Source organism: Mustela erminea, chromosome 8, assembly GCF_009829155.1.
Source record: "Mustela erminea isolate mMusErm1 chromosome 8, mMusErm1.Pri, whole genome shotgun sequence".
Taxonomy (NCBI): Eukaryota; Metazoa; Chordata; class Mammalia; order Carnivora; family Mustelidae; genus Mustela; species Mustela erminea.
In genome coordinates this window covers 13,384,282-13,405,103 of record NC_045621.1, presented here as the reverse complement: position 1 = coordinate 13,405,103, position 20,822 = coordinate 13,384,282, and the positions used below count along the sequence as shown (strand labels likewise).

Below are 20,822 nucleotides of genomic sequence, written 5' to 3'. Positions count from 1 at the left end.
ACCTGTCCCTCCCAACAAGAGGTCCTCGGTAGCCTGCAGCTCTATGTTCTGACCTCTCTGTGCTCTGATATTCACTCTACATGGAGGCTTTTTTTTTTTTTTTTTTTAGCACAAGAACAGTAAGCATGAAAAACATCAAATAAAATTCAGTTGGGTTAAACCCTACCACATTTTCAGGGAAGAACAACATACAAACATTCGGTTAGGATCTCTTCCCCTCTCCCCACCTGCACGAGCGTGTTTTTCTTTGACATTTGAGCTGTTTCCCCTGTCTCTGACGTTTTCCTCACTGCCCTTTTTGCCTCCTCACTGAAGCAAAAAGAACAGAGCCTCGGCTAATTACTCTCAGATCAAATAATACTGGTTATTGTAATTGGTCATTGTCCGAAAACACTGAGTTCTTCTTAGCCCTGAGGTTGCCTGGCACGGCTTAGTTAGCTAACTATTCCGGGAATGTCTCTATTATCTGTTTTACTTTGTAAAAGAAACTAGGGATTTGTTGAAAGCTGGTAATAAAAGTCTGCCCTGGTCTGAGCCGAGACTTCGTGGAGAGGGCCTGGGAAAGCATGACCTCCATGAATCAAGTTGGCCCCCCCCTCCAATAGCCACTCAATGATGTTATTTGGTTTCTCTGTGTCGGAGAATAATAAACCCACTAGGTTTTCTTGCAGGCCAACATTCCCTCATTCTCAGGGCCTCGGACATGGTCGAGGGGCACAAAACAATTTTAATGACCAAACTCACTGAAAGTAAAATGGTTCAGAGAGAAAAACGGACACACTCACAGGTGGCTGGCTCTCCCGGAGGCATCTTCCAGGCCCTGTAGGCCTCCGGAGATCAGGTGCTCAGGGGCTGCGTGTTTGGTGGACTGAGGGTCAGGAGACTGAGGCCCTGCTTGAAAGAGAGGCTTTCCCAGGTGGTGCTTACCTGTCCCAGACAATCTGAAGGCGTCGAGGCTTCGGCAGTGGGAACCATTCTGGAAAGCATACACAGACACGTTAGAAACCAGAAACAACCCTAAAATCCTATTGCCAAAATATTATCAAAATTCTGCTTGTTCTTCTCAGCTTGAACAAAGAGAGTTCAGCAGAGTTGGGCAGAGTGAACACACTGAGTTTTCATGATTCTGTGGAAGGTCACTATTATGGGTTGAATTGTGTCCCCCTAAAACTGATACATCAAGGTACCTCAGAATCTGACCTTATACGGAACTAGGTCATTGCAGTTGTAATTAGTTAAGATGAGGTCATAGGTGTGGGCCCTAATCTACTGTGACTGGTGTCTTCTTAAAAAAAGGGAAGATTTGAACACAGAGACAGACACGTATGAGAGAAACGACACAAAAGGACCCGAGGAGAAGACAGCCGTCCACAAGCCAAGGAGAGAGGCCCCAAACAGATGCTTCCCTCAGCGCCCTCTCAGAAGGGAACAATCCTGCCAATTCCTCAACTTCAGAGCTATCTAGCCTCCAGCACCGTGAGACAACAAATTTCTGTGGCTTAAGCCACTCAGACTGTGTGGTCCTTTGTTACGGCAGCCCTAGCAAACTCACACAGTCACGAGATTCACTCAAGTCAAAACACATCTATTGAACACCTACTGTGTGCCGAATGTGTACCAAGCGCCTGGGAGACTAAGAAAGAAACCAACAGAACCCCCTCCCCTTGCAGAGCCCACAATTCATTAGAGAACAAAGCACGCATGTGCGCACACAACACGTGTGAAAAGTCGGGTGATGAACGGTGGGGTTGTCTCAAAGGCTCAACATGGTGAGAAAGGAATGGGGCTAATTTTATGTCACTTGCAGTAAAAATGGAAGTGAATTCTGGCTTGAATAATCCAAAATGGATGATGAAAAGATTTGTCATTTCCTTTGCCACACTCTTTACAACGTTTGCGTGTGAATGTGTCTGTTTCTGTTATTCTTGGTATTGACACTATTTAACCCCAAATAAAACTACCATAAAAAGGGACAATTTCTCATTCATTCAAGAAGTACTAACTGAACACTTATTCTATGTAAAGGTGATAAGGGGAGCTCTAGCGTTATAAGAGGATGTTCTGTATCAGATTCCTCTATTTCCTGCTCTAAATCAAGAAAAGATTATTTTAACTCGCATTTAAAATATATGCATGAAAATAAAATAAAATAAAATAAAATTATATGTATGCTTTACACTTTTCTTGGGCCTGAAATGTATGTGTTTTGTCTTTAAAAGATGTCTTCTTCCAGCTCCAATAGGAATAGGATAGATTATTTATCTGGTTTATCCAACCAAGAATGTAATCGTAGTTGGGCAAAAAAATGATTTTGATAATACTGGTGTATTTCTGTCTGTATATGCATTAAAAAAAAAAAAGAGCTGGAAGACTATCCATCTGATAGTGATAGTGGTTCTGGGGCTTACCCCTTTACTTCTAGGCTTATTTTCTTAAATTTATTTTTTTAATAAAAAACACATTATTTTGTAACTTTGAAAGTCAGTTCAATTAAAACTAGAATTTATAGTGCCAAGACTTGTAGCGTGAAATGAGTGATCAAAGAAAGTGATTTCAGCGGAGTTTTCAAGGTCAGGTGTAATCAAATGAGAACCTCTCTGCTGGTGGTTTCTTAGTCCCACGTAGGCACAGGGGGAAGAGCTTGTATATACAGCTTCTTCATCCTCCCTCTAGACGATTGCGCCTAAATTTAAATAACCAGTAAAGATAGGTAAGAATATCTGGTATCTGTTTAGAATGTTTATTTCCAAACCACTTTCTGCTGCCTGTTTACGGTTCCTTCCTGGCCAAACAAAATTAAAATATTTTCTCATTCAGTCATAAACCAATTTCCAGTCAACATAATGAAATCCATTTCCGTGCTCTCCCGCGTTTTGTTTTTCCCTTCCTAGAGCCCGTTGCTCTGTGTTTTGGGGGCCTTTGGTATTTTAAAACTCTTTCCAACTTTTGCATTGTTCTTGCAGAACGTGGATTTGGAATTGGCTGAGTCCGGACTCAAAGACAGCACCTCGGGTTTGCAACTGCAGCAGCTGCTTCGCTGCGCCCTCAAGCAAGGTGGTTTAACCATCACCAGCCGGCTCCCTTAACCCAAGCTGGAGGTCATATTCGCCTCTCAAGGACAAAGTGATTCGTTGAATTCATTGGGATTTGTCAGATGATGAATGTTAAAGGCCTGCCTCTGAGCACAAAACAAAACCATTCCTACTCTTCTTTTTCTTCCTTTGAGAAGTGGTGGGCAACGGAAAGCCCATGGTTAGGACTCTGGAGCTGGGTTTTAAGAACGTAGCATGGCCCTCACCGGCTGTGTAACCTGGGGGTGTTGTTGCCTGACCTTCCAGAAGCCTTGGTGCCTCACATCCCGTCTACAGAAGAGGGATGATGATAGTTCCTGCTCCACTGAGTTCCTGTTAGAATCAGGGCGGTAAGGGTCACGTTGGTATGCCCTCACCCTTTGACTCTTTTCTTTCTGCCTCTTCTCTGGTCCGATGGACCACATTTCCCTCTCTCCTCTCAGGTGTTTCTGCCTGATGCTTCTCCTTCAATAACTCGCCATTTCATGGCCCTGAAATTCTAATGCGCTCCGAGCCCTAGTTCTTACATGCCCCACCTGATTTCTCCTGAGTCTTCAGTGTGGGTCCGAGGTGTGCTTTTTAGCTGTGTATCTCCCTTCTGTCACTTGTGAGCTCTGAGATTTGGGGGAAATTAACGTCTCTGGTTTAGTATTGCAGAAGTTTCCAAATCTGTAAAATGGGAATAACTTTCCAGTTGCTTGGGAGGACGAGATAAGATGAGGCACTTGGCAATAGAGGAGGAGGGGCTCGACAAGTGTTCATCTTAGTCCTTTTCCTTTTCTTCATCTCTCATTCTGGAGAGGTAGGAGGGTCTAACTCCGTGTTTCTCAAGCCAAGCTGCATGTTAGCATCACCTGGGAGAAGTTCTGGCCTGAAAGGAACCCCAGGCTTCACCCCACAGAGTGTGGTCCGGTGCGCCTGTGGACAGCCCAGCATTGCTGTCATTGCCGTTGTCATTATTGTTCTTCATAATCTCCAGATGTTCCTGGTGTGGCGCCCAGTGAGGCAGAAGGTGCTGGTGTGCAAGAAGGGTGGGGTCGACCCCTCATCAGTGACTCCCCCACCATTCTCTGAGGCTCGTTGCCTCAAGTGAGCTAGTTGTGAAAATATAACTAATCAATGTATATCAAAATGGCAGAACGTAGCGTCTGATGCAGACTTCTGTTTCCAAGGAGGGGAACGAGGAAGCATGACAAGGGAAAGATCAGTCCTCAGAAATGCTGCAATGAAAGGGTGACCTGGACGAGTCGTCCCAGGAGGCAAATTAACGACATTGAACTTGATGTTCCAGGTCTTGCCAGACTGTGCCTGACTCTCTTCTCCCATGTGTTTTGTAGCTACATTAGAGCAGATGGAGGGGTTGACGGGCCCAGGGCATAGTCAGGTCGCTGTTCGTGACTGTGGTCTACCCTCCCGCTCACATGCAGATAACCTCATGCTGGATGACCTTGCCTCTCTCCCATTGATTTTTCCCGGTAGTTAAACTGCAAGCGATCAATGAGAGAATGATCGACAGATAGGCATTTTGCACAGCACCGTTTCAAGAGGTGTTTGTTTCTCTGGCTTCAGGAGCCGCTAAAAGAACGGGGCTCAGGGTAGCTTATTTCTCTCCTCTTTCCAAAAATGATGGTGAATCCACAGAGCAAATTTTTCTCCATCTCCTCCTACTGCCTTTCTTTTTAAAGGAGTTCTCATTTGAATTCAATTGGAATTTGAAGTAGGAATGGCGAAGTAAGTTGCAAAAGGAAACTTAAAAAGCCGAACATAGTAATTTCCGAACCAAATGGAATTAAATTAAAATGAGGGCAGAATGTTGCTCCCATACTAAAACACCACCTTTTCCCCCAAGTCCTAATTCACAAGTGAAATAAGAAAGCTCATTTACAACAGATCCAAGTCAACAGAGATTTGCTGGTTGACTGATAAACCATCACCAGCACCCTGTTGAGTCTTCGCTCAAGGTAAAACATTTTCTGGTTTCCATAATCTTACCACAGTGCCCTAAGGTTATCTTATAACGCAGCCTACTGAACGACACCTCTGGAATATCCCAAATACAATGCATTCTTGAGATACCATACATTTAAATAGTTGATAATGTTGTTAGCCTTATTTCACTATCTCAAGCAGTAACTTTAAAACCTCATTGCAAAAATCTGTAGCTCTTTTCCTAACCCCACCTCCCCGCCTTAACCACACTCACGCCCTCGCAGCCACTGATGACTCCCGTAATCTTTGACTCAAGGAGCCTAAGCATGGCCCTTCTGGTGCTTACCTAGGCTGTAGACTTTTTGGCTGTCATCAACAGGATGCAGAAAGCTGGTGCTCTGAGGAAGTACGCTCCTCGGCATCTGAACCTGGTGCCCCAACTCCCATTTGTAGCTTATCGCTTTTCTAACCCTGCCTCAAAACTTCCTGTGGATTCTAAGAAAAGATTCCAGCCTCTGCAGCCTCTGGCTAAGGTAATAGTCTTTGCAAAGGAAGGGGAGGCCACGCCTTGCTCCTGGTGGGTGCAGAAAGCAAAGGGAAGGAGCATAATCAGAAGGCTCTCGCTCCTCTCCCCAGGGCGGGAGGTTGGGGGAGTACCATGTTTAACATCCGGTCCACCCTGAGATCAAGAGTCAGGCACTCTACAGACTGAACCGGCCAGGTGCCCCGAGCTAAAGCCTGATCATGTCATTTGGTGTGTACGGTGTTTCATGATGAATCAGGGGATATCATTTACCACTTCCCTATGGCTGCCACCACTATTTAAGGGTCATTCGGTGTGCTCAGCACTGCGCTGACGCAGACATGGTATTGCCTGTCCCCGACGAGCTTATGGCCCTATGATTTTCATGGTATTGTGATTACTGTCATCTCCTGGTCTTCTCCAGCCCCTCTGGCTCTTCCTTCTCATTCCCCAAACACCCCCTTTCCCTCTGCCTGACCCCTCAGGAGTGGGGCCCCAGGGTTCTAGCCTAGTCTTCTTTCTCTTCTCATTCTCCCTTGGATTACTGAATGCACACGGGAGTTTCAAATACCTCTTGAATCAATTACTTCCAATTTTGTATTTTTACACTGGACTCTTAAAATCATGGGCTTGTATTTCTGATTGCTTTTTAGATATGTTCATTTAGCTGTCCCATAGATATTGTGATCGCAAAACGTTCCAATCTATACTCACCACTTTCCCCACAGTTCCTTGCCCCTTTCTTTCCTGTGCCAGTGAATGGACCGCCCAGTCACCCACTGGAGATCCATTGGTTTCTCCCTCACAACTCAAATTCCCTTGACTCTACTACCTACATGTTCTTTAGAGCTGCCCCCTCCGTTCCTTCTCCGTCACCACTGCTCTAGCTAAGACTTAGTATTTGCCTTCTAGAATCTCAATCATGGCCACATTGCATCTGATCTCCTTGCGCACCTGCTGGTGTAGGGATGGACTGTGTTGTGCATCGGGCAGATGGACTTGGGTTTGGATACACTGCCAGTTTAATTCTACATATAGTATTTCAAGCAATTTTTAATTTAAATCCTGCCATATCACTTCCCTGTTAAAAATTATCCAATGCCTTTTCTTTGCTTATTGGTCAAAGTCCAAATCCTTGGCTGACTACAAAGTACTTCCCAGTCTGGTCCCCATCTATACTTCCAGGTTAATCTCCAGCAATGGACCACCACAAAGCTAACATTCTAGCTTCCTTGAGCAGTTTTACCTGCTTGGTATAATGTCAAATAAGCCTGCTTTCTTGTTTCTTTGGGTCAAGTTCCTTTGTCTGGAATGTTTTTCCTCTCTTGCTCACCTGGAGAAAGCCCACTTAGTCATATTTGAGACCCAGCTGTCTCTCTCAAACAGTCCCTAGATTCCCCAAACTAAGGGGGCTTTTTTCTTGTGTTCCCAGAGGCCCCCAAGGGATGCTGCTATAATAATACTTTCCAAGTTGTATTATTTATAGTTTTCCCCTCCAGACTGCATTCTTTGAGGGCAGGTATCAATGTCTTCTTTATTTATTTGTCTTCAAGATTTTATTTATTCATTTGACAGAGAGAGACACAGTGAGAGAGGGAACACACAAGTAGGGGGAACGGGAGAGAGAGAAGCAGGCTTCCTGCTGAGCAGGGAGCCCGACTCGGGGCTCGATCCCAGACTCTGGTTGCTTAACTTCTGAGCCACCCAGGTGCCCCTCGATGTCTTATTTATTTTTTAATCTCCTAGTCCCTAGCACCTAGCATTCGTAAATATTTGTTAAATGAATGAAAAATTGATGCTTGGATACAAAATAAAAGTGAAATAAATTTACTAAACTTTATCTTTAAAAGGTAAACCTACCACAAGAAAGCCTACTTGTGGGTCTTGCTTTATGCCTTACAGAGATGGGTGGGACAAGACCCTGGCCGTGAACGTGGGGGAGGGGCCTACAGGTAGAGCCATTTCCATGATGTTTGGAATCTTAAGGCTCCTTTTCTTTAGCTGAAAAGGAATAGGGCAGGGTTTTACTTAAAAAAAAAAAATCTTTTTTTACCTGCTTTTCCTCATTTGCAATTTTTCTTAATCTTAACTACTTTAAGATCATCTAGTCCTCCTCAATAAAAACTAATAACTGCCACCAAATAAATTAAAGATGAGAAAACTAAAAATAAATGTAGAAACTAGAAGAAACTATTAATGAAGATCAAAGTAGGCTGTGTATCTAAATGAATTTCACTGACTGATTAGGGGGACGGGTTAATAAAGATGTTAATAGTAACTCCCCAGGGGGCTTTCCGCAGTCTTGCAGAAGTACAGTGGTAATGAGCCCAATCAGGGTTCACACGGTAGCTCTGGTAAGCCAGGGCTGCCTGGGTCCCAGGATGGGGACTCCACTCACACTGCATTCCAAAAACATGTCACCAAGCTTACAGACTCTAAAACCAAGTCTAGTTAGAAGGACAGAATCATTTGGAAATGAACTTGGAGTGTTCATTTTTAGCTGCCTCCCACTCTAGGGCTTTGTTTTATTACTATAGCATCATATTTGCCCTTCAGTAGCTGGAAAGCAAGGTGGAATACAGCTGTGCGCATCACCTTGAACTCCAACAGCTCTAGCCATTCTGAGCTCCCCCTTCCTGGCTAGGTGACCCGAGGCCAGACACATACCTTCCTGAGCCTCGGTGCTCTCATCTGTGAAGTAGGGATGACAACACTGCCTCTAACCGATAAGGCTGTGTGAATCAAAGTAAAATAATGTAGGTAAGGTGCCCAACTCGAGCTAGAGCTCAATAAACAGTAGTTATTATTATTCGGAAATAAGGTGGCTAATAACTTACATATACTTTCTTGGCCAAGTGGGCAGAACGAGGATTATTAGAGACTAGAGGGTGTGATTAGGGGTAGACTTGCACGTTTTCTAACTCCTGGTCACTGATTTCAGTGAACGAGTATGTATTGACTCATGACTATGTGCCTCTTAGGGGGCACGTATAAATTACTAGAAACCCTACAAGTGGTCAGGGTTGCTCGGCAGACATCCTTCGCCCTCTTTCTACCATAAGAGGCTTGGGGTGAAGTCAACAAAGGGAACACTGATGTCTTCTGTGATGCAGTACTTTTACTGGCCACCCATTAGGCATCTTGCAGACACATAGTGGGCAGGCTTCTCACAGCATTTTAAGTGTGTGTGTGGGGGGGGTGCAGAATGGAGCCTTCACCAGAAGAGAGAGCCTTAACAGGTGCCCACACTGGCTTGGGTAGAAATTTGGAAACTGAGGGTCAGCTCTTAGGGACTTAGAATTCAGGCACGGTTGAGGCCCAAGCAAGCAAACACAGAGGTCAGTTCTGGCACAGAGAGGTATGCCTAACACCTAGAGGGAAGTTAAAAATTCCAAGGGAGCTAAACATTAAAAACAGGCATAGCTTCACGGGGCACCTGGGTGCCTCAGTCGGTTAAACGTCCCACTGGTTTCTGCTCAGGTCAGAATGGAGTTCCTCATTCAGCAGGGAGTCTGCTGGAAGATTCTCTCCATCTGACCCTCCCCCGCCTCTTCTCATGCTCTCTCTCAAATAAATCAATAAATCTTAAAAAAAAAAAAAAAAAAAAAGAAGGTATAACTTCAATTCTCACACACCTGCGCTGAGTCTGAACCCTGGCAGGTCACCGAAGCAGGGAAGGAACTTCCTCGCTGAGTAAAACAATGAGAACTAACTTACTGTGTGCACCTACTAGAACTTAGGAACCATGGCAGATAAGGTCCAGTAATTTCATTATCAGAACGACCCTGCAAAATGAGGCAGAGGGATGCGGCGTGGCTGATGGGAAGAGAACCAGTCTGGATGCTGGACTGGCTCCTCTGCAAGCTAGGAAATGCCTCTGGGCCTGCGAGAAAACCCGCTTCCTTGTGCCTAACACAGCGCTCCTCAGCGGCACAGCCCCAGGCAGGCAGTACCGAGAAGTAGCAGTTGACGTGTGTTCTGTGCCCGGTGCGTGGAACACTTTGAAAAGGACAGGATTGTTCCCATTTTGCAGATGAGGGAACTTCTTCAAGTGCCCCAGGTGGTAAAAGGTGGGGCTTGGACTTCCATTTTGTGAGGTGCTGATGTCCATAAGTAAAACCTCTCTTAGCAGTAGTTTCCCCCGTTGAGCCCACTGAATAACCCCCTTGGCTAACCGCTCACGGGACGCAGCGGATGCTGCCTTACCTTGTGTTCGCCGCAACCACACAAAGCCCGGCTCACAAGCCTTGGAGCCCAAAGCGTGGTGGCTCTTTGCCTTCCCAATAGAGACAAGCATCATTTTAGATTGCGGTCATCATCTGTCCCACAGTGGTGTCAGATGAAGAGAAGCTCTCGCACTGGATTTCAGGTCAAAAGAAAACATTCCAGGTGTAAGGGGAGATGGCTAGAATGTTCTGTCTGTATTCCACGCCTCTTATTTTTTGCTTCCACCTGGTGGTCAGAGGTTGAAAAAGCAGGCGTCCTCAAGATGACTGGGCGTCCCCAGGAGCCGTTTGCCTCTGGTTTCTAGTACATCTGATTCTGGGTCGCCACAGAGCTTTTAGTGCTGCTTTTCCGCCTTTTGATTTCCACTAAGTTCCTCCAGTGGAGAATCTTTCCGTGTGCATCGTTCTTTCCCGGGGCTGAAAGAACCAGGATAATCCCGGATGTTTCCCTGCTGCTGAGCTCATGTCACAAATCAGGCATGATTTTCAGCAGATATTTCTTTAAAAGTCTGAAGGCCTCTGCGGACTCTGTTCCCTTCTTAATGGGAACGAGCATCAAAGAGACAGGAACGAAATGCTTTGCTCGCACATCAGGACCTAATTGCCAATTTGGCAAATGCATTGACTAGTGTCATGCACTGTTATTTCTAAATCCTCTCCTGTCCTTGACCCCCAGTATCTAGATGTAAACTTGGAACCATTAGTGGAGAAGGATAAAGTCTTCTGGTGCCTCAAATGGAATTGAGAGGGATTTAAACTTCGTGCTTTTGAGTGTAGTGAAATGAACCCAGCAGTCCATTAATGCTAGGATTGGAGCTCACACAGCATGAGCCCTTTCAAAATCCGTGTTTAAGGAAGCAAACAGCCACGGCAGACCCTTTCATTGGAGCAGAAGGAGTTGGATGAGACAATCAATGACACGTTAAAAACCACAACTGGGCTGCAATCATGTGGGCACCAAAAAAAAAAAAAAAAAAAAATAGTTCTTCTTTACCCACAGAATCTTTGCATCTAATGAGATGGTGACTGGACAACCTCCAGAGGAATAAGGGCTCCGTTTACTCGCACTGAGAAACGTCTAAATATTTAGCTGTCACTCCGAAAAGCCTTACATGATTCTGTAGCAAACTAGTCTCTAAGGTATGATCTTATTAGCTTTATATTGCCATTGGAAAATCTATTTAAAGAGAATTTGGAAAAGAAAAGAAGGAAGATTCTACCACTGAAAGTAGAAAGGTTAGCTTAATTTTTTTTTTTTTCTTCTTCCCAAATGAACTGTTGTCTGTGTCCTCCAAATACTTAGTTTAGGTCCAATCCCATGAGAATTAATACTTTCTCTTAATGGATTCTAAATGGTTCTCCATTTCTTATATATGTGTTATTCCTGTTGGTTTTAGTGGGATTCAAAGTGCTTGAGGCTCAAAAGGGGAGGGGCTCCTGAGTGCATTTTGCGGGGTGCAGGTGGGGGGGAGAGAAAGCTAAGAGGGCCAGGGAACTTTGTAAAATGTCTCTATGGGTTCACCCTTTAAATTCACACTAGTGTCTTTTGTGAGCAGATTTCAGCCAAGACCAATATCCAGTTTGCTTTAAGCTTCTGGGATCCTCTCTGCCGTAAACCTAGTACATCCCGGATAGGGCATCAATTGGGACTTTACCCTTTCCAGACTTTCTGGTAGTAGAATCCCCTCCAGCAATGTTGCTGTTTATTATTGCTTCCTATGGACTCCTACTAAGGATCACCAAAACGCACACCGCCACCCCTCCCCCGGCTGGAGGCCAGCGCAGCCCCTGTTCACCTCCAGTTTGATTAATGTGTCTTGCCTAATTGTGTGAAAGATGGCAGGCCTTTAGCAAGTGTGACCAGTTTATTGTTCAGCCAATCACAGGCGCCTCAGTTAGCATGTGAAAAGGGGGTGTTTTGTGGGGGGGGGAGGGTGAGTGTTCTGGCGGCTGAGTCAAAGGCAGAGCATTTTGGGGGGTCACAGAACAACACCCACTTCTTTGAGGGGATGTTACTATGCTCTACTAAACCTGTAAACCTCGTACTCAAAGCACTTTTTTTCTCCTCCCTCTTTTTTCAAGATCTTTTTTTCCCATGGTGCGAGCAGGCAAGCCACTGGCTACCATGCAGATGGAGTTCACGTTCCAGGGTTTTTAATATTTCACTTTTATATTTCTGTTAGAGAATGATCCTGCTGAGAGTCTGGGAATCGGTGCTCGTCAGAACCCCCTCACTGACACTTGGATATATTGCTCTGAAAGCTATCCCAGGAGAAAAGATTAAACAAAAAAAAGCCTACTTTTCAAAGCCTACTTCTCAATCTGCCCACATCAAAATAAGACAACTGGCCCTTTGAAGTAGAGGACACAGAGTTCTCAGGCAGCTTGCTTAAAATGGGGGAGGGCGGGAGGAAAGAGGGAAGGAAGGAAGGAAAGAAAGAAAGAAAGAAAGAAAGAAAGAAAGAAAGAAAGAAAGAAAATAGTCTAGTGTCCAAAACTGTATACCTCTTTTCCCTTTCTCACATTTAATCAGGCACAAGAATCTGAATTGATGGCCAGAAAAACCACAACCCTGCTCCTCAGTGCCCCAAGAAAACAGGTGATTGGCCAGAGGAACCCGTCCAGGAGGGTCAGCACCAGGTGTTTTTTTAAGCCCGTACAAACAGAAACCGTGTTCCCCTCCTAGACATAGTACAGACAAGGTCTGGAACAGGATAGAGTAGGCCTAGATGGACATTGAATGGTTTTCCCAAGTTTTGAGCTCTTGGCTCCCTCAAATTAGAATATGGCTCAAGTCGAAGTTTGGGAATTCTCACCGCTACTGAATGAAAAGGAAAGGAATGGAAGTCTCATCTAGAATGGCATTAACTGTTCTCCCCTGTGATATTTTTCTGGCTCCCATGCCCTCTTCTTTTCTCTTAACCCCTGGAGTTCAAGTGTGGAAGCAGCAGCGGTAGCTCAGTGATGGGGGTGAGAGAGGAGTCGCTCAAAGGGAATTTGCGGCTGACCTGAGGGAATGGTCCCGGAACACAGATGATGCCCTTCTTAAAACATAGTCCTTATGATTGACTTATCAGTGGTACTGACCCCATGCTGAAGATATGCTGGAATTTTAAGATTTACAGATACAGAGTTAGACATCTTCACTGCAGTTGAGGAAGAATTACAACTCCCTTTCTTCCATAAGCTTAGCTTGGCCCCAAACCCATGGAAGCGAGGCTCATGAATGATCACCCCTCTGCCCCCAGTTAGGAGAGCTGGTAAAAGAGTGTGGATGAATGTGTACAAACCCAAGTCTCAGCGCTCCAAGAACGTACCAGATTCGTCTGCGCAGACCCAACACGTAATATAGCACCTGGCAGATAGTAGGTGTTCAAATTTTTTGGACTTATTTGAATTAAATTGAATCCCTACTAGAAAAACAATGCAAAGTGTGAACTCTATTGATGTTGGGCCTGGAGAATTCTCTTCATAAATAAAAAATTGCACATTACTTTGAAATGACAGCAAAATGAAAAATGCAACATATTTCTCGCTGTTTTATTGGGACCCAGTTATCTTATTTAGCACAGAATCTGGCAGGGAAATGTTTTGAACAAGTTTCTATCATTTTTGTTCTCACCAAGGCATTCTCTGTTAAGGATCACTGCTTATTTGCCTGAACCGACCTGAAACCTAAACGTTTGAAGTTTGGAGGAAAAGCCTATGCTCCCCAAGGCAGATTTGTATTGACAACATCTAAATTGTTTTTTTCCAACCCATCTGTGACCCTAAACTTCCGCTTGCATCCTGGTAGGAAGCTGAGGGGATCTATTTTCACCTGGAGAGGAGGGTGGGTAGGGAGAGGTATAGACAGGCAGGGTAGGAAAATAGAACCAGGTCCTCCTAGAGACCATGGCAACTGGAGATAGAACTATCACAGAGAGACCACAAGAAATCTATTCTTTTTTCTGCTTCAGACCAAAAGTCAAAGACACTATTCCAAGCCTTGTGGCCAGAGTGGCATTTTTCTCAGGGGCTACACTCAAACAAAATACTTAGAAATGGTAAACTATTTGTAAATGACCCTGAGGCCCTTTAGCAATGTGTATGAACATTCATAAGGCATCTGAAATGACCTAAGCTTGCTGTAGGGTTTTCGTAATCCTGGTGAGTTCAATGTATAGCTCTTTGAGCCAAGGTCAAAAGTATTTCATGCTGGAGGAAAGAAGAAAGAAAAAAAATCCTTGGCCTCTTATCTCTTTTGTTATCCTCTTTAACTGCCTTTTTAATCTCCCTATAACTTCTTGCTCTCATGAGATCTTCTAGGATTATCTCATACCAAAGTTAGTCATGACAACAGTTTGGGGAAAGTCCATATTTAGTGATGGGTCAGTATGAGAATATAAAGGCTAGAAAATCTGACTTGAGTGATAATCACCCCAATCTGGTCCTTATCTGTACACATCTACCTCCCCTTTAAACCTGCAGCAAGACTCCATCTTTGGTGTGGTCGTCACTTGCCTCCTCAGCCTCTCATATAGTCCTTCATCGAACAACTCATTGCTTATCTCTTTCCTTCTGTCTCAACATCCTTGAAGTCACTGCTGGGTAATCTGGTCTCTCTGACATGGCCTTGGGACCATTCCTCAAAGACCTCCCCCATGGGCAACACTTCTAACACTTCCAAGTCCATTCCCAGGATCCAGTCTTGGAGGATCAAATGGGTTATGAGAATGACCAAGTGTTAGGTCCAGAAACAATGGATGAACTCTTCAGTAATCTAGAGACATCTTACCTGTCCTGTCCTAGGTCTAATGAGGCTTAAATTCCCCTCTGTTGTATCAGCCTTCTTTTAGAGTTTATCAGGTACAATAACCTAGCAAATAAAGTCAGTAAGAGTCATGGGACTCAAAAATGAGACCATCTTTTGAGTTCTTTTGAGCCAGTGGGTATCTGGAAATCAAGGCAGAATCCACAGTGATAGTTATTCCAAATTATTATGCAGCTTGCTACTGATGTTGTACAGAGTTGGAGAACTGATCCAACCCTAACTACTATTTCAGTGTCCTTCTTAGAAAAGGATTAGCAGGGAATATATGAATCTAAAAATTCATCTACCTATCTTCACTGTTGAGTTAACAATAAAAGAAGGGCACCATGTCTGTGTAGCAAATGCTTCCCACATTGTTAATTTTCAGAGCACTCAGAAGCTCAAATTGGTATTACCTGGATTGTAGTTAGGTAGTTTGGAAACTCCAGGCCAGGTATCCTCTGTAGGGACTCCCAACACCTATGTAAAGCCAAAGAAAGACAACGAAAGATGAGGAGGGAGACATGAAGGACAGACTGGGAGGAGTAGGGAAGAATTCATTTTATACATCACATTATGCCAGCTGAAACACATATGAAAGAAACTTCAGTGTTCCCTACATTCGTAACTTCATGGACAAAACTGCAGTGTATTCTTAAAGTCCTGTGATGGTTAGCTTTAAGTGCCAACTTGACTGGGAAGAGGGATGCCCAGATAGCTAGTAAAATATTATTTTGGGGTGTGTTTATGGGGATGTTTCTGGAAGAGATTAGTATTTGAATCGGTAGACTGAGTAGAGAAATATGCTCTCTCCAGTGTGGGTGGACATCATCCAACTGACTGAGGGCCCAGATAGGACAAAGATGTGGAAGAAAGGCAAATCCCTTGTCTCTTTGAGCTGGGACATCCATCTTCTCCTGCTCTCAGACATGGGAGCTGCTGGTTCTTTGGCCTTCAGACTCTGGACACCATTGTCCCCTTAGACTGAATTACACTGGTCCTCTGTCTTACAGACAGCAGACCTCAGCCTCCATAATCGCCAGAACCAATTCCCATAATAAATCTCCTCTTAAGCATCTCTATAGATCCTACTGGTTCTGTTTCTCAAAAGGACCCAAATATCGGTCCCGATCCTGTGTCTCCACTAACTTACTTGTTATTCTGAGGCAGATCATATAGCCTTGCTTAAAGTCATAGTCCCATCACTAAATCTCTAAGGCATGGTCACCATATAACAGGGTGCTATTTTGGGAGTCGGGGATCTAAAGAGGCAGGAGTGACTGTCCCTCTGCCTTACACTAGATGAAATAAACACACACACACACACACACACACACACACGCACACACGAATGTAGCCTGAATTATGCCTCAGCATGAACATTCAGCTATTCCCCAATGTGCTCAAATTAAAAAGGATTTAGATTACGGACCCTTACACAGTGGAATGTTAGCTGAAAATGACCCAAACCTAACCCTAATCCTTCCTACCAAATTCATCTCATCTTGTTCTCTTGGTGACCTGGAAGCTTGGAATATGGTATTTGGCTTTTAACTGGTGGACTGTAAAAATAACAACATCACTTGGAAAAGAGCTTACTTATGCTCTGGATTACCAAATGGAAGCTCCAGTTTGCAATTAGTATGAAATAAAAGTCTTTAGGAGTACAAAGTCAAAACACTTCAGATGTGAAAGGGTGCTTTTTCCATGAGTTGTTTTGTAGGCATCATTTCACCGTTCTTTTCCTATAACCATAAAAGCCCAATGTCAGTTATCTCTGGGAGCTAGAATAACATTGTTGCTGTGAAATATTAGGGAAATACTGGTAGCTTTCACTACACCATTATACAAAGTAACTCTTCTTAGAAGCCTATCTCAACATAACTCTTTCTAGAAGCATCTCTCATAGAAAAAAATCTAATAAATTCAATTGTAAAATGCTGGGTATAGATGCCAGCCCAATTGTTATGGCAGGAAGTAGATTGCCCAACCATGACTAATAATAATCAATGACGAATCCGGAATCTTAATGTCTACCAGCTTACTGACTAGGACTCTGATTGAGAAGTACATTTGGTGGTGCCTACTAAGATCGTCCTCAAACAAAAGACACTGAAGTGTTATTTTTCTCTCATACAATAAAAAAATCATGCCACCCAGGAAAATCTTTCTTTGATCCATTCCCTAAACAAACTGAAAACCTACTGAGAGGATTATAGGCTTTTCCTATCAACCACGCTGAGCCTGAGGCAACACTAAGAATCCTGGAATCCATTTGGAAAAACCAACTGGATTAATTCTTCTTTTGTGGGAGAGGGCCAGAGGATGGGAAGCTGATTCTTCTTTTTGAACCCACTATCTTCTGTATTTGCACAGATGCACAGGGAAACAAGTGATTCACATGCACCCATATGTCTCCTGGGGGTTGGCGAAGCACAATGAAAAGAAAGCAAAGGTAATGAAGAAAAAGCAACAAAGGAAATAAGTAGCCACCACATCCATATTTTCTCTAACGTGATAGTTCCTAGAGTTAGTGGTTACTTTGTATTGTGTTTAATAAAAGCCAACAAAATGGGTACCAAACATTTTAAAATATTATACTGAAAACTTTCAGCTGGAGATTTTCCACATTTAAATAAAAATCCAATATCCTTTATTTGGAAATTTGATGCTCAGTTTCTATTTGAAAGCTATTGAATTCGTTTTCACTTGAGAAAATTACCAAATCCCCACTTCACTGTCTGGGAAACTGAAAACCAGAAATTGTTGATCTACTCCCTCCCTGAAGGCTTTTAAAAGGCAGTGAGTGAGTGCTATGTTTGAAATATAGTGGGCTGCACAGGGCTCTTTTCCGCCTTTGTTGGAATGGAAACCGAAGGCGTTTTGATTAATGAATTTAAAGTCTGCATAGTTTATTTTATTCTGGTTTTAGAAACGCATATGGGATTATTTGCTAAAAACACTTATTACAAGGATCAGATTTCTAAAAACTTGATCAGGAAGAGGTGAGAGTTATTCAGATGAAAACACACACACACACACACACACACACACACAGAGGCATTTTAGAAAGATGGTAAAATAAAGATTCAGGGTTTGTCATTACGTCTTCATTTCTAAGAGTGAGGTCTCAGGAGGCGCGTAAAGAATGGCTATGGTTGAAGGTTGGGAGAGTAGAATGGACCCACTGCTCTCCAAAAGGCGATTCCTACATCCAATATCATGGAACCCAAAATAGCTTTCCTATTTTCATCTGTGTAGTCCATGTTTAATGAAACAGTAATTCAGGATTTGTCTGTAATGCTGAAGTTTCTACCGTGCTCGAACTGTAGTGGTGTAAAAGATAACACACTGTTGAATGTGACCGGCTCTCACTTTGTCCTTAGAACTTGGAACTATGGTTGTGTTAAGAAAACTGTGTCTCCATCTCAAAAAAAAAAATTTTTTTTAAGATTTTATTTATTTATTTGACAGAGAGAGAGACACAGCAAGAGAGGGAATACAAGCAGGGTGAATGGGAGAGGGAGAAGCAGGCTTTCCACAGAGCGGGAAGCCCGACACACGGCTCGATCCCAGGACCCTGGGATCATGACTTGAGCTGAAGGCAGATGCTTAATGACTGAGCCACCAAGGTGCCCCTCTGCCTCACAAAGCAGTTCCAGAGAAGCCGAATTTCCTCACCTATGCACAAAAACCCCACTCTGGCCATATCTCCCAAGAAGAAACCCCTTATCAGAAGCTCTTAGAGAGAACACTCCAGATGCCCGCTGGAAGCAAGCGGACTTGAAAGGGAGCAGGATCCAGGATAACAACGGTTCGTTTAAAACACTTTGACATTCACTACAGCATGGATGAATCTTTAAAATATAAGTGAAATAAGCCAGACACAGAAGACAAATCCTATAGGATTCCACTAATATGAGATACCCGGGCTAGGCAAATTCACAGAGACAGAAAATGGACGTGAGCTTATCTAGGGTCTGGAGGGAAGGAAGATGGGGAGTCAGTGTTTTGTGGGTATAGAACTTCTGCTTTAGGTCATGAAAATGTTTTGGAACTGGCCGGTGGTGATGGTTGCAGAACAAGGTAAAGGTACTTAATGAATCATAGTCTTAAAATTGGTTAGAAGGCAAATTTTATGTATATTTTACTACAGTGAAAAAAAAATAAAAAAGGAAAAATATACAGATGACTGTAGTATGGGGCATATAAACTACAAGAGAGGAAGAATGAAGTACATCATGTACGAGAGAGGTAGGGATAGGGGCGCCTGGGTGGCTCAGTGGGTTAAAGCCTCTGCCTTCGGCTCAGGTCATGATCCCAAGGTCCCAAGATCGAGTCCCGCATCAGGCTCCCAGCTCAGCAGAGAGCCTGCTTCTCCCTCTGCCTGCTGCTGCCCCTCCTGTTTGTTCTCTCTCTCTCTCTCTCTGTGTCAAATAAATAAAATCTCCAAATGAGGTAGGGATAGTGAGTCAAGAAATGGAACCACACAGAGAAGCACCTTCACACCTTAGGAACGTGCTTTTGGAAGAGCATGATTAATACTTCTCTCACACTAACATGGTTAAGCCTTTATCAGAGTTCTGCGGAAATTTCGTGTCTCGTCTTCAGTTGACAAGGACCCAAGGCCAAATACCCGATAGAGTCAGAGCTGAGGGTGGAGAGGCAGAGATGTGCTTGAGCAGCAGCGGCAGCAATTGCCCTGGGAGGCTGAGAAAATCGCAACAGGGAGCAGGTGCATTCAGGGGCTGCTGTAAGACACCCGCGGTTTCCTGACTGCGCCTCCATTGCCAAGGTGTCTACACCTGCGGCAAATCCCTCAGTTTCCATAGCCTTAATACACGGTATAAAATCTCAAAGCAGATGGACTTAGTTCATGGTCTCTAAAGCAAAGTTGGCTCAAAGTTTGAATTGTAGGTATTTATCTTCTTCATCAGAGAAAATTCTTTTCTTACCTCCCAGATCTTCTCCAGCTGTTCGAGGATGCTGGAAACCCCAGGAAACAAAGGTTCACCCTGGAACATTTCAATAAAGATGCAGCCCGCACCCCTAGCAAAGGAAACAAGAGTCAGCCAGGCAAGTTCAAGGAAACCATACATGTGAAACTGAACTACTAGTATTTCTCCACCCAGCAAATATTTGGGGGGAGTTAAAAGGGGCCACATGCTATTAAAAGTCTTAGGGGGAAAAGAAAGAAAAAGAAAAGTAAGAACAGCCAGCAGCTCTTAGTTAAAATGATATGGAGCCAGCACTTAGGAACCCAGTAAAGACAGCAAACGGTTCAGCTCATTCAAGTTCATTATCCTTTTTATTAGAAGTACTGAGTCTCCAAATTGAATGCTGTCTTGCATGCAATCTAAGATGTTCTCGTTATAAGAGGCTCTGGTAGTGTAAGTGAGGACTAAGAGGGAAAACTGCAAGTGAAACCATGACACAATCAGAATGTTCCTTTTACAGCTAGTGAAAGGGCTATTATGAATTTAATTAGACAGATGATTTTATCACACATCATACTTGCACATGCCACAAATGAAACATTTAAGTGAAATAAATTGGTTTGGGTTCTCCTATAAGTTTTTCACATTCAGCATTTGACTCAGACTCTTTGATGTCTATGTTTATCCATGGGATCATCCTCTATATCAGGAGTTTGATGATGAAGCATTTCTTAAAATAATCCATAAGAAAACTAAGAGTCCTCCGTGCTGGGCTCCTAGGCTGACCTTCCATTACACAGAGCTAACCTACTTTTGATTCCTGCTTAAAGAATGTTACTAAACATGCCTCGTGCACTCCCTCTCCACAATCGTTTGGTTCCTAGTTAAAAAAGAAGTAAAAAAACGATAGAAAGTTCTCCTTTCTGCAAGACTTTCTTCCAAGTCACTGGCGCCCATTCTGCAACTTTTGATGCTGGCATTTGATGTTCACACGTGGCCATGGTAGCTGTGGTCCCAGCTGCAGCCTGGCTGGCGGCCTTGGTAAGACTCTACTGATTATAAGGTACATCCTGATTTAGCCAAGAGTGTGCCTCTCAAAATAGATGAAATAGGGTGAAATAGAAAATCTATTTCCTGTGTAGTCAAACTGGAGGGTAATTCCTGAGGGACAGTGAGGGGTAAGACTTATTTTGCTAATAATACACATTTTTATTCATATAAGTCTTTTGAGAGATAAAAATGGTCCAGGTGATGGATTACAGTGATTATCCTTGTGGTCCTATCCTTTGACTCCAAATGCTTCGCACTTATAATGCATAATTTTGCAAATTCCCTTAATCATCC

At 43.6% G+C, this 20,822-nt stretch overlaps 1 protein-coding gene across 1 annotated transcript in view; it reads right to left on the bottom strand.

The window, feature by feature from the left end:
* Positions 1-20,822, bottom strand: part of CDK15 (cyclin dependent kinase 15) — an 81,644-nt gene that overhangs the window by 20,419 nt on the left and 40,403 nt on the right. Inside the window, exons 9-11 of the mRNA XM_032354117.1 lie at positions 19,497-19,590; positions 14,958-15,021; positions 928-976 (exon numbers count right to left, since the gene is read on the bottom strand). Coding sequence (XP_032210008.1) covers positions 928-976; positions 14,958-15,021; positions 19,497-19,590 — 207 coding nt within the window. The remainder of the gene's footprint in view (positions 1-927; positions 977-14,957; positions 15,022-19,496; positions 19,591-20,822) is intronic.